The sequence below is a fragment of the Nelumbo nucifera genome, chromosome 1 (assembly GCF_055504915.1).
Source record: "Nelumbo nucifera cultivar China Antique chromosome 1, China Antique-T2T, whole genome shotgun sequence".
Classification (NCBI taxonomy): domain Eukaryota; kingdom Viridiplantae; phylum Streptophyta; class Magnoliopsida; order Proteales; family Nelumbonaceae; genus Nelumbo; species Nelumbo nucifera.
The window spans coordinates 178,272,799-178,290,314 of NC_142649.1; the positions used below are offsets into that span (position 1 = coordinate 178,272,799).

Sequence of the window (17,516 nt, forward strand, 5' to 3'; positions counted from 1 at the left end):
ACATAGATTTTAAATCAGGGTACGGGTAGGGATCTATAAACAAAATGATGGGTAGGGATCTATTAACAAAATGCTCCCAACACTGTCCCTGACAGGCCACTGCAACTATACATTGAGAACATCTCCCTTGTTCATGGGGAGATATTTCCAATGTGCAATTGTAATGGCTTGTCGGAACAGTGTTGGGAGTGCTTTATTGATAGCATGTCTGAACTCTTAAATTTCAACTCTGAAACACTTCTAGTTATATGAACTTTTATTGTTGATCTCATATCAAAAAACTGGGAGAGAGAGAGAGAGAAAGAGAGAGCAATTGCTTGATCATTAAAAAGTAATACTTCTTTTACCATATTGCATGGTATCATATCATATGTATCGTCTACCATTTACAGTTGTTTGAAACTCAGATATAATGTTCTTTTTATTTGTTTTAGAGGACTACACAAGGGGGTAGCCCATCCCCCAACCTAGGTGCAGGCGGGATTCGATCCCAGTTCTCCAAATTTCCGCTATGACCAACAGGAAACCTTACTAACCCATTGGTTGGCACCTTGCAAATTCAGATTTAATTTAATGAATTAATGTCAGTGATATGTTTTCAAAATTTTGACGAACTATATACATATCTACTATTCAACTTAATTGATGCATTAGAATCTATTAAGATTGCCTTCTAGAAGTTCAACCAGTCTCAACCAGTTGTCACATTTATCAGCTGGACTAAAGGCAAACCATATCAATATTACAACCACCAGGCCACGTTATGCCTATAAATACCCTGAAAATGGCCCCTACGTGGCTGAAAGATTTTCTGCAGCCCAGCTCAGAATTCTTCAACTCCACCGTACATCGTGGATTGATGCCAAATTCATGGACAAGATGTGGTTTATAGGGGGACTACTAATAGACTATAGTGGCTCAACGAAATCATTCCAAAAAGCCCAGTCATTTAACCAGGGACCACAGGTGATTGTTGAACTTTGTTGCGGTAAACTCGCCATGCCATCAATGCAATGCAAGTACGCAATCAAATTGTTGCAGTTGTTGGCCATTAATTGTTTGCGAAAAAGCCCATGAAACAATCTTTTACCCAAATGAATGATCTCTTGCAAGTTGCACCGCAATATCCTCGAATTAAAAATTTGCAATTTCAATCGACTGATCACAGTTCAGACGGACGTACCCCTTCGCTAAAAAGATTCAGAATTATTAGAATCAGAGCATCACTCCCCGAAGGACTTGTGTTTAGTGACTTTAGTCAGAGAGAAAATGGTTTTTGGTTAAAAATTTTTTCTACCATCTTATTGTTGTTGAGAACTTGAGACTTGAGAGGCAATAAACTCCATACGGGTGTTTATCCCAAAAATTTACTTCTACATTTCTATCATTTGAATAAATACAAGTAGTTCTTTTTTTACTGTCCTCGTTTATTGGACTTGTCGAACTACAATTCTCTGACTCAGCCACAAGTCGCTAGTCAAAAATGGGAAAAAGAAAAAAAAATCAAAATAGGATACAATCCCCTCTATCAGAAAAACAACTCGTAAATCCTTTAATCCCTTTGATATTTCGAAGTTCAAAATATACTCCCAAAATCCCTCTGAGTTTTATGTATTATTAAGGTATTGAGACTAGTCTTCACCCCTGATTGCCACATTTTTTCCACAGGAGAGAACCTGCCAAGCCTCATTAATTTCTCACCTTTTCTTGTTTTTCTTTCTTCCCTTCACTTGTTTCTCTAGACTCCTGAGCCTCTGACTGAGAACTGAAGATGAAGATATCCTTCGATCAATGACCTTTGAGGGCTCAACAGGGAGTGAAGCTTCCGATGTGGTTGGTGTGGATGGCTTAAATAGTGAAGACATAGAGAAGGAAGATTGTGTTGTAGTAGGAGGTGGCACCGGCATTTTGGGAAGACCCAGGAACTCCTTCACTGAAGGGCTTTTGAGTACTGATGAACAAAAACAAGATCAGATTGCAATCTCATAGAATATATTGCAACATCAACATCAAAGTGCTTGTTCTCTTGTTTTTTTTTTTTTTTTTTTTTTTATGTTCTTATGCGAGTGTGCACGCATGTGTGTCTGCATGTGTGATTGCAAAGTGCGACGAATATGAACCAAAGTCTTGGTCGTTCCTCAGTAAATAGGCTCACCTAGGCCATACGTGAGTGAGAATAGGTTGGATGTAACCCAGTAACAAAATATTGCCTGCAATTGAAAATTTAAGAAGAGAAAATCAACTCCCATATATTCATAATCTTACGTGGAATTCATCAAACAAGTAACTTTGTTTCAAATATGTTTTGGAAATTGTTTAACATATTAAAAGAACATCATACAGAAATGGACACAAATCTCTAAGCATTAGCAATCGCATATATAACTAATATATTTTGCTAATGAGGTGAGAAAATTTAAAACAATAATAACTACCAAGTGTCTCCAACCACTGTTCAACCAATTAAAGTCCAACCAACTGAAATGGAGCATAATTAGCTTACAAACCATACTGCAGTAAACATACCTTAGGGAAGTTCATTGTGAAAGGAATCGTAAAAACAGCAAGGATCCTGGAAAAGTTCTTCATGGTGCCAGCAGCAGGATTTCCTTCCAAACCCTCTTGCATATTGCACTAAAAAATGATAGAGATCAATTAGCTGACTACTGGTTCGAAATCATAACAGCAGCACATAAATCATGTGAAATCATAATAGCACAACAGAAATTGAGTGAAACAGGTTACATAAAAGATGCAGAACAAGCTCTGAAGCAAAACTATAAAATTACAATGATGTGATTACAAACTGAGTTAAAAATTGAGAAAAAAAAATGCAATTCTTCAGAGGCAGTTTTGTTATAAATCTCCGAAATTTATTGCCATCTGCTAACAAAAACTAGCCAAAATCACAGCCAAGGAAAGTGCACCCTAACCATCTAATCCTGTTCATTGGTGCCAATCAATCACAGCGATTATCTTCATGAGGATCACAAGTACCTTCTTATTTCCAAGAAAACTAGGGCTTGGTGCCACCCAATCACAGAGACAACATTGAGGATCATAGGGTATATCCAACCACAAGAACTAGGGCCTAGAATGGCATTACACCCCAATGGCAATTGGCAAGTGAAAGAAAAGAAAAGAACATAAAACCTTCATTACAAGAGAATTATCCAACCTATTCAGGATTCAAATTATCTTTCCATTGTTGACATAACTAAGCTTCAGCTGTCCATGTGTTGCTTATTCCAACCTTGGTAATGATTCCTCTAGCACTCCACATAGGAAGCCAAAATTAAATGTACCTTTGAACTGTATGTAAATATGTTACATACATATGAATGAATCTATGTGTATGCACTAGGCCCATACTTGATCCCATAGCCAGATCTATCCATATCCTTTCACGTATCCAACATAATATTCTAATATTCATGAGTAGTACTCAAACCCAGGCCCATGCCAGATTCATGACCTTGGACCTTGGAACCATCTTTGGAGAAGTGAATGTGCTTTGGTGTTGACTTCTTGGTATTAACAATTAACATGGAGAATATACATTACTTAAAATTAAGGCAAAGTAAATGACAATATTGATCTTGGAAATTGTGAAGTTCATAACAGCTGAAGTTGCTGAATTGAATGACTTATGGCTTGATATTTTAGTGAATAAAACATTTGAGGGTAACAGAAGTCAACCAAACCACAGCTTCAGCCATTAAGGAGCTCACAACCTCCTCAGTAACTTATCAGTAAAAAACAAAGCAACAAGTCAATCAATTCAGCCATTTCAGGTGTTATCAAACAGCCTCCTAGTCGCTAAGAAATACATGGAAAGTTATATTTGTAGCCTTCTAGGTTGATTAGCTCATTATTAATTGGGCTTTAATGCTAGTTTCTTTCTCTAGCAAGAAAGCTTTGGCTATATATTGTTGTAGCATACGTAAATAAGAATGGTTTGCTTAGTATTTTGCACTTTTGTGGTTTGATTCCATTAGCTATCTCAGAGGGCTATGCCACTGAATGATTGAATAACTTTAATCTCAACTAGAATTTTAAGATGAGATGCTTAAGAAGACTCCAGTTTAAGAATGTGACACAGTGCACAAGAGTGATAGGAGTTAGAAGCATTGATAAATAAATGATGATCATCATGATCAACATCATCTAAAAGCCTTCTCTCAACTATACAGGGTCAGCTACATGAATCCTGTTTTGCCATTCCATTCTATTTAATATCGGATCCATTGTTAAATCATGGGCACTTGAATCATTTCTAACTACTTCAAGTTTTCAACCCATTTACTTTTTGGTCTACCCCTAGCCCTTCTAGCCCTTTCAACTTGCAACAGATTGTTTCTTCATACGGGTGTTGTTGGTGGTCTTCTATGCTCATGACCAAACCATCCTAGTCTACTCTCTCATTTTATAACCCTATTAGAGCTACTCCTAGGTTTTTTCGAATGACTTCATTTCTGATCCAATTCTTTCTAGTTTTTCCATTTATCCATCTCAGTATACACATTTATGCCACACTAATTTTTTGGACATGTGTTAGGTTACTGCCAAACACAGGTGTTCTTTGAGGGAAACACAACCTCCTAAGAAGAAGAAGAAGAGAAAGTTGGGTAAAAATATCTCATGCCTTCATTAGGGATGTAGCTACATATATATAAAGAGAGGCGCATGATTACATATCATAACAGATTTTGATTCTCTGAGCAGGCTCAACGGCTTTGGCCGACGTAGAGGAGTTTATGCCTGGCATAGACACGAGCATAGGAGGGCCATGCACGTGGTTTTGTCTTCTGATGCTCAACTATAGTGGCTTTGTCTCCCTCTGGTAACAGGATACCATCTGGCTGGGCCTGGGCCTTCTCTTCTGGGTCCGGGGTCCTAACATCTCCCCCTCCCTCAAGCAAGGCCTTGTCCTCAAGGCCAAGACGTGGGTACAGCTGCAGCAATGGTTTGTATGGCTCCCAAGTGGCTTCTTCAACTGGCAAACCAGTCCAAGAGACAAGGGCTTCCTGAACCACCTTCTTTCCTGACTTCACCCAGCGGTAGTCAAGGATGAATTGTGGCTGAGTGACAACATTGCCTTCCTCTGAAAATTCTGGTAACTTGCCAGTGACATTGGGCTTAGGGCCTAGGCTCTTCTTAAGCAAGGAGACGTGGAAAATTGTGTATAGTTTGGAACCAGTAGGCAGCTCCAGTTTATACACTACTGCTCCTATCCTTTCCACGATTTTGAATGGCCCATAGAACCTGGGTGAGAGTTTATGCCAGGTCCTCTTTGCAAGGGATGCTTGCCTGTAGGGTTGCAGCTTAAGATAGACATTCTCTCACTTGACACTCCACCTTCCTATGTTTCTTTTCATACGCTGCTGGGCTTTTTCCAAATTGAACTTCAATGACTTGAGTAACTGATCTCTAGCTACAAGAGTTTTCTCAACTGAAGCTACTGAAGTGGACCCTACCTCATACGGCAAGATGGATGGTGGATCTCTTCCGTAGAGGGCTCTGAAAGGAGTGACACCCATGGCTGCATGAAAGGAAGTATTATACCAGAACTCAACCCAAGGTAACCAGCGGACCCACTGATGAGGTTTCTCACTTGTGAAGCATCTGAGGTAGGTTTCCAGACATCGATTGAGAACCTCAGTTTGACCATCTGACTAAGGGTGATAGCTGGTACAGTGGTGAAGGCCAGTACCTTGCAGCCTGAAATACTCAGTCCAAAATCGACCAAGAAAGATAGGGTCCCAGTCAGAAGTGACCTGAAGGAGAGGAGGTAGGGTTTCAAGAGGTCACCTTTCTATCTCTGAACTTCTGAAGTTCACGCCATGAATAGAGGCACATGAGAAGTGACCTGAAGCAGAGGAGGTAGGGTTTCAAGATGTCACCTTTCTATCTCTGAATTTCTGAAGTTCACGCCTCCTATTCAAGGCAGGCACCTCCCGTGAGAGGGCCAGACACAGGAGAAGAGGTAGGGTTTCAAGAGGCCACCTTTTCGGGCATCCCCTCCAATCTGCTACCCCCTATGCAGAAGCAGCTCGCAAGAACACTTGGACAAAGGAAGGAGAAGCTTCCATCAAAGCCGGTCCAAGCTGTTTCTACATTGGACTGGAGGGAGAAGGTGTTCAACAACGGCTGGACTACCTCAAAGCATGCCTGGCTGGTTCAGTCACTAAAAACGTCTTGGTGGAGGCTACCCAATGCTGGGCGTCTAAGAAACTGGAACGTTCCTTTCGAGGTGAGGGTAAGGCAAATCTCTAACAATAAGTATCTATTTATTCTTCCCTCTGAATCGAGGCCCTACATATCTGGAAAACTGGTGCTCGAAACTTGTTCGGGGAACTCCTCCATCTCGAACTTTGGGATCCCAAGCTAGGCAGCTGGCATTTTGGGAACAACAAACCCTCCTCTTTTTGGGTTAGAATTGTGGGTCTCCCATTGCATCTTTGGTCAGAAAACCTGGTGAAGAAAATAGGACCTCTGCGGAGGTTTTGAAGAGCTGGATAATTCTGTCTCCACCAAAAGCATAGTGGAGTGGATAAGAGTAAAAGTTCGTTGGCAAGGCCCACCTCCCTCAGTGGCGAACATAGTTGAGGGAGATGATATTTGGACGGTGGCTCTCTGGCCAGAACTAGGCCCAGAGTTTAGAGGGGATGGTGGAGGTTGAAGATGCTTGGGTTTCAATGAACTAGGCCCAGGCCCAGAGTTCACTATACCCTTGTATAGTGAAGTCCATTGTCATGGCTTCCCAATTGCATATCACAGGTCCCAGCTAGCACAGCCACTGGACCCCCAGAACTACATCCGCACCTGAGAATTGAAGGGGGTAGAGATCCACCTTGAACGAGTGACCCTATATCTTTAAATTCAGGTCTGGGCATACCCCTTCACAGTAGATTCGCTGCCCATTGGCCACACAAACAGAAAAAGGAGAGGCATGATGAATGACCAGTCCTAACTGTTGGGCTAGTAGTTGTGTTACAAAATTAAGGGTGCTACAACTATCAATGAGCACGATTACGAGCTGGCCCAGGAGCAGTCCATTCACCCGCATAGTTTGAGGGGTCTTTTGACCGACCAGGGCTTGTAGAGATATTTCAAGGGTCCCCATAACCATCAAGTCGCTGGAATCCTCCTTTTTCTATTGGGGCTTGGGCCCATGGGGGGTTCTCTTCACTGTTTGAATCATCAGTCTACAAGAGGAAGGCTTGTTGGGCCGTACACTTATCTCGGCCCAAGTTAGGCGTTTGAAGGGGAGGGTTGTTGGGCCCAGGTTCTTGGTGTTGGAAGAACCGAGGTTCTCTATTTTGGGTCGGGGTTCTTAAGAATGGGTCCAACCGGTTAGTTCAGCCGCCTAGCCCGGTTCAACTTTTCCTCTTGTAACCTCAGAAGGCCAGCTACCACTAGGACTGTAGTGGGTCTCCAGGCCTTCACTTCTAATTTTATTTCTTCCTTCAAGCCTCCCACGAAGCTGCCAACCAGAGCTTTCTCAGTCCAGCTAGTACTCAGGTCGCTATTTTCTCATCAAAGTCTTCATAGGCAGTAGGGCCAAATTGAGCACACAATGCCCCAGTAAGATCCGCCCAGGAGCAGTGGGGGTGAGAAGAATTATACCACTGGAACCAGGAGATTGCTTCTCCCTCCAGGTAGACCGATGCTATCAAAACTCACTGATAGCCAGGGGTTGAATGCAGGTCGAAGTACTTTTTCTGCTCTAAATACCCAGGATAAGGGGTCCTCACCTGAAAAACGGGGAAAGTCCAGCCTAGCCGTTTTGATGGGAATCCCGATCGTGCACCTGGAGGCTTCACTGCCCGATGCTTTGTTCTCGTTCCTGGCGTTCCCAGATGAGTTGAGTTTCTCATACTGAGATACCACCAGCGCTAGGGGTCCTTTAATCTCCTTGAGGTCTCCTTCAAATCGATGGAAGCTCGTCTCCAGCTAGTCAACCCTGTACTCCATCGAGGACGACCTGGTGGTCGGCTAACCTGTCTCCGATACCAGCTGTTAGGTTACCGTCTAACACAGGTGTTCTTCGAGGGAACACAACTTCCCAAGAAGAAGAATAGAAAGTCGGATAAAAATATTTCATGCCTTCATTAGGGATGTAGCCACATATATATAGAGAGGCGCATGATTTCATATCATAACAGCTTCTGGTTCTCTGAGCAGGCTCAACGGCTTTGGCTGACGTGGAGGAGTTTACGCCTGGCATAGACACGAACATAGGAGGGCCATGCATGTGGTTTTGTCTTCTGAAGCTAAACTATAGTGGCTTTGTCTCCCTCTGGTAACAGGATACCATCTGGCTAGGCCTGGGCCTTCTCTTTTGGGTCCAGGGTCCTAACTTGACTACCCAACATTCTGCTCCATACAGCATAGGTGGTCTTACAAATGATAAAGAAATGATGAAGGTAATTATTACTTCAGCTAGCAGTCACATTTTATAATTTAGTATTGGTAACAAGTGAAATCTGAAGCTTGCTATGGTACTACAACATGCCATATTAAATATTTCATTGCAAAAATGTCTCTTTTCCTTTAAATGGATAGTATAGGTATAATTTAAATTTAGATGTTTGATTGGTTCAAACCCATAAACTGTTTGCACGGATTGACCAAGTTAACAAGTTGTTCAAGTTTACTGGGTTTGGGTGAAAAGGACCCACCTTTGTGACCGTCTCCGAGTGATGGGTTGACCAGTCATACAGGTCAATGATGGGTTACAGATATTGAATAAAAGTGATATAACACAAGGAGCCCCAAAACACAACACGGAGCCCTTGTTCTGTTTACGCAAGGAGGTATGAAGTGAATGTGTGTGTACAAGTCAAAGAATGGGAAAAATTAAAACAAGAAGAGACTTCAACAATGGTTTAAAATATTGGTATAACAAAAGGGATGCCTACCTCAACAGTTATCAAAAAGGTCAATGATGTTAGAACTGGAAAGATGTACAAATTATCTGGGGTTGTGAGATCAGTAAACCAGAATGCTCCACCTCCCTTAAAAGATGGAACCTTCTCTACCATGTTTGAAATCTACAAGAAATAAAAATGATTTAGACTTTCTAGAAAATGTTTCAATAAGTGCAAAAAAGTAAATTTGCTAGTTAAAATGAACAATTGCATCTTCTAATATGAAACAGAGACTTGTGGATCTTACAGCCAAGTAAAAGCTAATAAAAACAGGACCTTGGATAAAAAGTCCTTTTAATGGAGTAAATGGAGTGACCCCATACCTGCAGTAACAAAGTGAACAGAAACCGTGAAAGTTGGGCAACAAAATGAAGCACATACTGTGAAGAACTTGGATATAGACTATACAGGAAATCAGAGAACAAGAAATGGAGAGAGGATCCTATACACTTGGACTTGTAAAAGCTATGCAATTAAACATAGTTATGACCCACAGATTCCAAATTAGTTTCCCATACGATAGAAGTGCAGAAATAATCTTCAATATGCAATAATACACATGTGTGCATGTGTTTTGTAAGCAGACCATTTGCCTCATTCTTCCTAAAAGAAAGAACACAGATGGTTATAGTTGTCTGAGAAAGTCATTTGGAGTATAGGAAGGAAATACCCAAGTTGGGTAAGGGGGAAAATTTTTTCCACTGTCTGCAACCCTGAAAATAAGCCTGAAATATTGATGCATAGAAGAAATGGGTTTGATAGTCATTTTTTATCAGTAATGAGATAAAAGATAATTCATAAAAAAGATCATTAGAAAAAGCAAAAAGCAGAACATACCAATGAAAAGAAAAGCAGAAGATAAAATAATAACAAAAATAGAGAACCCTGGCCCACACAATAAGCCTCCCCACACACCCCATAAAACTCAAGCACATTGATCTTGTAAGGTAGAACATAGTTTTCAAGGTACGAAGGCAAGACTAGGGGACAGGTGGGGGCCTTGGCACCGCCTAGGCGATGGATTTTTCCAAATAAAAAACATGCATCCTAGGGTAATTCCCTTGGTTTCGTAATAACCAGTAACCATCTTTCCATAGTAATTATCTACAGTCCTCGCAGTAAAAAGAAGGTATAAACCTCACATTAGAGCATAGAAAATCAATATATTCATGAAAAAACGAAGGAAGAAGAAAATTCAGAAAATATAGGGGCCAAACCCCTGTTTTTGTCCTAGGAAAATTTTAAGTTTTTCCTTGCTTATCAATTCAGGTTTTGAAGTCTTCAAGGGTTCAAGACAGCATACACTAACATATGTGTTGAATGTGAGGCCTAACAAATCTGAAAATAATAAAAAGAAACTAGTATATAAACCCACAAAATGAATAATTAGTTTAGTAATGTCTATTTTATTATTATAATCTCAAAAAATAAAGAATATAAAACTATTTCATGACGCCATGTTCAAAATAGCTAGGCACTTAAGCAAGGTGACCCATTATGGGCACCTTGTCACCTAAGCTTCACCTTGACAATCCCCCTACATAAAAGAGAACTAAATTGTTGATACTTCCTCATCTAGTAGAATGAGATGCTCCTTCTGCCAGCCAATCTGACTTCTCTTGTACAGTTGCCATACAAGCACGGCCCCTCATTTCCATCTCTAATCCATTCCATAACATACCTGAGTCACCCTCAACCTCCACTCTAGTATTATAACCTAGAGCATATGTCAACCACAACACTCTCAAGAGTAATGGTAGCTCCACCCTGATAGAACCACCATCTCCCACCAGTCCCAAGATGGCTACAAAATCTCCCCCACATGGATTCTGAAATCATCACCATGCTTGAAGTCCCTGAATATCCGAAAAAATATCCATCAAAGTTGAGTTTGGTGGATTCCAAGGAGGAAGACCACAAAGCTAGAATGGGATCTCACTAGAAACAGAAGAAGCAAATTTTTTCCATCCTCTCACTATATTAGTAGTGCTGAAAGCCTGTTACTTGTCTAGCATGTGGCCAGTGGATACTCCAATGATTGTAAGCTCAATTAAGAGAAAGAAGCCCCCACTTTTCCCCTCTGGATTCATTAGAAGTTTCAAGCATAAGCTCTAGCCACATTTCTGAACTAAGCTCTTATTTCTCTTCTTTTAATTAGATAAGTTGAGCTTTGGATGGTTGGTACCATTCCGGCAAAGACAAAATTAAAGAAAGTCACCCGAAAAGAAGAGAAAGAACATAAACTCTAGACTCAATAACAACTAACCCACCCAAACAAATAGACCTTCAATACTCACAACAACAAAATAAAAGCATCAGACAAACTAAGCCCCCTCAAACTAAACAACATACAAGCAAATGAGAACCAAACAAAGATCACAAAAGACAATCATCGAGAACTTTTTTTTATCAATAACTATGGATTGAATTAATATTAAAAATATGAGAAAATTACAGGGCAAGGGGGCTAAACAATCTTAGCTCCCAAGAACAACCATTAAACATCAAAAGAACAAAAATTACAAGACAGCCCAAAAAATAGAATGTCTGTTCACCCCTTGTCTAGTTAGACCATCTGCCAAACATTTCACACTTCTTTTTACCCATTTGTATTGGATTTCCATGTCCTTAGTCAGCCACTTGAATTTCCTCTTTTCATTACTGTAATTCCAAAGTCTAAGACTATCCTCTTTCAACCAGTTTACCACCACTTCAGAATCTCCTATGATCAGCTTGTTAATATGCATATCCTTGATTCTTTGTACTCCTTCAAGAGCTACAAGAATCTCAGTTCTCAAAGTATCTCCACCCAACTTGTCCAAAATACATAGCTAATAGATTCCCTTGTTCATCTCTTATTACTCCTATTCCGGATGGCCCTGGATTGCCCAAGCTGCTGCCATCAAGGTTCAGTGTAACAAAGTCATGGGGTGGGAGGATCCAACAAACATTTGAGGCCTTCCTCATTAGAACAAGTACTGCTATCTCCTTCCACTTTCTTTGCAGCTCATCAACTGAGAATTCTGCGAACAGAGCCAAGGTTTTCAGCCAGTGTATAACCCTAATGTTAATGACCTCCAGCATTGCTTCCAAACTTCTCTCCTTATCTGTAAATATTCGTGAATTTCTTTCCTTCCAAATAGTCCAACAGACTGCAGCCGTCATACACCTCCACATAATCTTGGCCCTTTTTGTTGGCCAAAACGGCATAAATGTGAATAGGCTTAGCACATTCGAAGGGGGGGTCCACCTGCACCAAAACAAAGAAGTACACCACTCCCAAATTATGTTAGTGAACCAACAGGAGATTAGTAAATGATATCCAAACTCACCATCAGCTTTATAGAGGACACACCAATGAAGACAAAAACAACTATTGGGTCTTTTTCTTTGAAGTAAATCTGTTGTGTTAACTCTTTCCAGAAAGGCTTCCCAATAGAAACTCCCAACCTTAGGAGGTATAGGAAGACACCACACCTCTTTAACAGGGAAAGACAAGCCAGAAGAAGAAGAATGTGTGAGAGCACTAAAGAAAATAGGCACAAGTGAAAGAACCAGAGGGGGTGAGAGTCCAAATTCTACTATCGCCTTTGTTGGCTCTAGGAACACCCCTTCAAGAATGGATAACAGTGATGAGATACCATCAAACTCTATGTCCCTGATATCTCTTCGTAGGCCCAAGTTCCAGCCGACCCCAGAAATAGAATTAGAAGGAGCAATGAATGAAGACACCGGCTCATTTTTAAAAGTGAAAAGGGCAAAAAGGCTTGGGAATTGGTCTTTTAGGGTAGAGTCCCCAATCCAAACATGTTCCCAAAAATTAATGAGATTGCCTGAGTGCAAGTCATACCGAATCCATGGAGAAAGCAAAGGTAGAATAGCTTTCCAAGGAGATGCACTTGTACTCCTTGCCAGAATCCCAGAGTCCCATCCATTTGCTGCAACCCCATGAATACTTCCCACTATCTTCACTCAAAGTTTGTCCTTCTCCAATGAGAACCTCCAAAGCCATTTCCCTAGAAGAGCCAAGTTTCTATTCCTTATGTTCCCGATACCCAAACCTCCCTCCCTCTTACTCCTACAAACCATCTCCCACCCCACCCTATGGTCCTTCTTCTCCTCCCCCGGCTCCCAGAGAAAGTCTCTCATTAGTTTTTCTAATCTACTAGCCACCTTTGGAAGGTTAGCTAAAGTAGACCTGATTAAAGTGGTTCTCCCTCCAAGAGACAAATAATTTTTCTTCCAAGTTGCTAATTTCTTTTCAAACCTCTCCACAACCGGAACCCAAAACTCACTTTTCTAAAGGTTATCACCCAATGGCAAACCGAGGTAATTAAGGGGCCAATTTGCTATTGCACATTCTAAGATGTCTGCAGCCTCAGAGATCTCCCCCTCGCCCATATTTACCCCAACTATACAACTCTTCTCAAAATTCACCTTAAGGTTTGACATTTGCTCAAAAAGTCGTATAGTGTGCTTCAAATTTCCAATCCTGCTAGGGTCCCTGCTTCGCAAAAGGGTATGGTGTCATCTACAAATTGCAAATGTGTGAGTGGAACAAGCTCCCTCCCAACTCTCCAACCTCTAATTAAGCCCCTGGAATTTGCTCTATAAATTAGTCTCCCCAGAACTTCAGCTACTAAACTAAATAAAAAGGGGGAGAGGGGGTCTCCTTGCCTAATCCCTCTCAAGGCTGGGAAGAAATCGACCACTATCCCATTTACCAATATAGAGTAATGGCAGTTCATGATACAACCCAAGACCCATCTGCACCAATTATCTCCAAAACCAAAATTGGTCATCACCTCCATCAAGAAAGACCAATCTACCAAATCATAAGCCTTTTCCAAATCTAGTTTACAAATCACCCCTTTTTTCTTGGATCTCTTAAACTCCTCCAAGCTCTAATTTGCTATCAGAATCTGATCTGTTATCTGTCTCCCCTTCACAAAAGCTCCTTGATTATCTGCTATAATTGTTGGGAGCACTTTCCTTATTCTAATGGGACAATCATCGAGAACTTCATTTCACAACAACAAAATAAAAGCAAATAAAAATTCAAAGAGACCCCTATTTGACCAATGATCGTAATTGGTATCATCTTCCATACCATAGTTGTCAAGGTGTCACCTAGGTGACTAGGCACCCTTGGCTGGGCACCTCGCCCAAACACCTTGACTTATAGCAACTACACCTTCTAGACGACTAAGTGTGCCCGCCTAGGTGACAAAAATGACAAGGCAGGCACCTTATATAATATCATTTATATTGTTGTATCTTATTAATATGTGTGTTAATACATTTTATTTTATATATATCATTATTTTTATAAATGAAGAAATTTATTAATCAAAAAGATAGGAGATAAAAGTGATCCAAGAAGAGGCATGAGATGTGACCTCTTTAGAAAAGCCAAAAAAAGATTCTTAAAAATATTTTGGAAAAGTTACAAGGTAGTCCAAAAAAGACTATCCCGAGAAACCCCTTGTTTGGCTAATGAATCAGATATAGCATTTGTTGATCTACTCACCCATTGGACACTAACAGTCATGTTGCTAGTCAGCCAATCCACTTTTTTAAGGAGGTCTCCATAACTCCAAATGGCAGAACATGGGTTCAAGAGCCATCCCACCACCACCTGTGAGTCACCTTCAATTAAAAGCTGCTCCACCTCAATCTGGTTTGCAATCTGAATCCCTTGTACAGCAGCTAGTATCTCTGCTCTTGTGGAGTCACCCACTCCCACGGGTCCTGAATATAAGGAAATAATGTTGCTATCCTTATTTTAGGACCCCTCCTATACCCGAAGGTCCTGGATTACACTGACTACTCCCATCAAAGTTTAGCTGAATGACACCATTTGAAGGAGGTGTCCATTCTACCACTCTTCTAAGCCTCCTAGAAGAAGTATTAGCCACTGTTAGCCAATTCCTCCAAATATCGTCAAAGGAAAAATCAACAAAGAAGTCCAAAATTTTCAGCCAATGGATTGCCCTTGTCAATATGTGATCATGCACTTTAAGGAGATTCCTTTCTTTTTCTAGGAATATTCTGGCATTCCTTTCTTCCCAAATAGTCCACACAAGAGCTGCTCTGAGTACATTTCCACATAATTCTCCCTCTTCGTATGTGCCACCCGAAATAAGAAGGATTAAACAACAAACTTACATCGGATGGCAGGTTCCACCTACATCCAAACAAACCAAAAATCCAATTCCATAAAGCTACATCAAAAGGACAAGATATCAGTAAGTGGTAACAATCCTCATTCTAAGCTTTACAAAGAAAACACCAGTTAGGGGAAAGACATAGGTAAGGCTTCTTCTTTTGCAGATTTTCCAAAGTATTGATCTTACCATAGTACACTTCCCAACAGAAAATAGCAATTTTAGGGGGGATCGACCTAGCCCAAATTTCTTTAACAGAAAATTCCCCAGTGGTAGAATTGAAGCAAAGGGACTTGAAGAAAGAAGCACAAGAAAAGGAGCCTTTTGGGGTAGGGGTCCAAATTCTTCTATCAGGTTTAGTAGGATCCAAGCAAACAAAATCAAGTAATAGTAGTAACTCAGAAACACAAGAGGATTATTCATCCCTTAACCCCCTACGAAAGCCAAAATCCCAAGACAAAGATAAAAGAGAAACCAGGTTAGGAAGAAACTCAGCTACTAGCTCTTTTTTGTAAAGTGAAAAAGAGTAGAGAGAGGGGAAGAGATCTTTGAGGGGTTGGTTACCCACCCAAGTATCTTCCCATAAAAGAACTAAAGAACCAGAGCAAGCTTCATACCTGATCAAACTGAGGAAACGGGGGAGAATGTTGTGTATAGCCTTCCAAGGTGTTGAGAGAGTTGCCTAACGAGATACCCCAGCATCCCAACCATCCTTTGAGAAACCAAGAATGCTAGCCACCACCTCATGTCATAACCTCTCCCTCTCTAAGGGCCATCTCCACAACCACTTTCCTAGTAGAGCTTCATTTCTATGAACTAAGCTCCATATCCCTAGGCCCCCTTCTTCCTTGCTTCGACTAACTACTTCCCATCTAATCAAGTGGTACTTTTTCACTCCCCCCGGTTCCCACAAGAAATCCCTCATTGCCTTTTCTAATTTCTTAGCATCCCTTGTAGGAATCCTAAAGACTGATAGGAAGTAGGTTAGAAGGTTTGCAAGAGTATCCCTGGTCAAAGTCGCTCTACCCCCTATAGAGATGTAATTCTTTTTCCAAGCCGCCAACCATTTTTCAAATTTTTCCACAATAGGAACCCAGAACCAACCCTCTTTAGGGTTATCACCTAGGGGAAGACCTAAATAGGTCAAAGGCCACTCAGATGTGGAACAATCTAGGCAACCTGCAATAGACTCTACCTCCCTATCCTCCAAATTTAATCCAACCACACAACTTTTTCCAAAATTGATCTTCAAATTGGAGACACTCTCAGAGAGATTTATTAGATTCTTAAGGTTCCTTGCCCTTCTCAATTTACTCCTTTCACAAAAGATTATTATATCATCAACAAATTGGGGGTGGGTCACTGGAATTCTCCTTCTACCTAATCTCCAACCCCTTATTAAATCTTCCCATCTGCTTTTGAGATCAATCTACTAAGCACATATGCAACAAGGGTAAAGAGGAAGGGTGAGAGTGGATCACCTTCTCTTAGGCCTCTACCAACTGGAAAGAAATCTTTTACCACTCCATTGACTAAGACTGAGTGACAAGACGTTAGGCAGCCACTTACCCAGTTACACCATTTATCCCCGAAACCACATTCCCTTAAGACCTCTAGTAGGAAGCTTCAATCCACTAAATCATAAGCCTTCTCCAAATCCAATTTGCATATGAAACCCCGATTACTTGATCTCCTCATCTCCTCCATGCATTCATTTGCAATAAGGATTTGATCTATAATCCCTCTGCCTTGTACAAAGGCTCCTTGGGCTTAACTGATAAGAGGAGAAAAAATTGCTTTGATCCTCAAAAAGAGCACTTTCACCAAGATCTTATAGATGCTAGTCACCAAACTGATTGGCCTAAAATCTTTGGGATATTTAGCATCAACTTTTTGGGAACCAGAGCTAGAAACATGGCATTCACTCTAGGACTAATCACATGATTGTCCTCAAATTCTATAAAGACTTTTATTAGTTCTTCCTTAATTACATCCCAACAATCTTGATAAAAAGCCATAGTGAAACCATCGGGACGTGGAGCCTTAGATATATCCATAGAAAAAATAGCTCTCCTAATCTCCTCTTCCTCAAAATACCTTTCTAGCCAAGCCAATTCACTCTTGGCCAATCCAAATCATCAACTCTCACTTGACTATCTAGTGGCCTTCACAAAATCAATTTCAAGTGAGAAACAAAGCAACTAGCTATCTCCTCTTAAGAGTTTACTTCCACTCCGTCAATCTCCAACTTAGCTATCAAATTCTTCCTTCTTCTCTCATTGGGCACAGCATGAAAGAACTTAGTATTTCCATCCCCTTCCTTGATCCATCTATGTCTAGACTTTTATCTCCAAGAAATCTCTTCCCGCAATAGGATCTCTTCTAGTTACTCCTTAAGTTTCCATCTCAATTCTCT

General features: G+C 40.8%; 1 protein-coding gene across 1 annotated transcript in view; it reads right to left on the reverse strand.

Annotated features, from left to right (window-relative positions):
• Positions 1-1,353: 1,353 nt before the first annotated feature.
• Positions 1,354-17,516, reverse strand: part of LOC104600369 (mitochondrial inner membrane protein OXA1-like) — a 31,043-nt gene continuing 14,880 nt past the window's right edge. The window contains exons 6-10 of the mRNA XM_010263274.3: positions 9,181-9,256; positions 8,925-9,056; positions 2,527-2,634; positions 2,156-2,210; positions 1,354-1,951 (exon numbers count right to left, since the gene is read on the reverse strand). Coding sequence (XP_010261576.1) covers positions 1,698-1,951; positions 2,156-2,210; positions 2,527-2,634; positions 8,925-9,056; positions 9,181-9,256 — 625 coding nt within the window. The 3' untranslated portion in view covers positions 1,354-1,697. The remainder of the gene's footprint in view (positions 1,952-2,155; positions 2,211-2,526; positions 2,635-8,924; positions 9,057-9,180; positions 9,257-17,516) is intronic.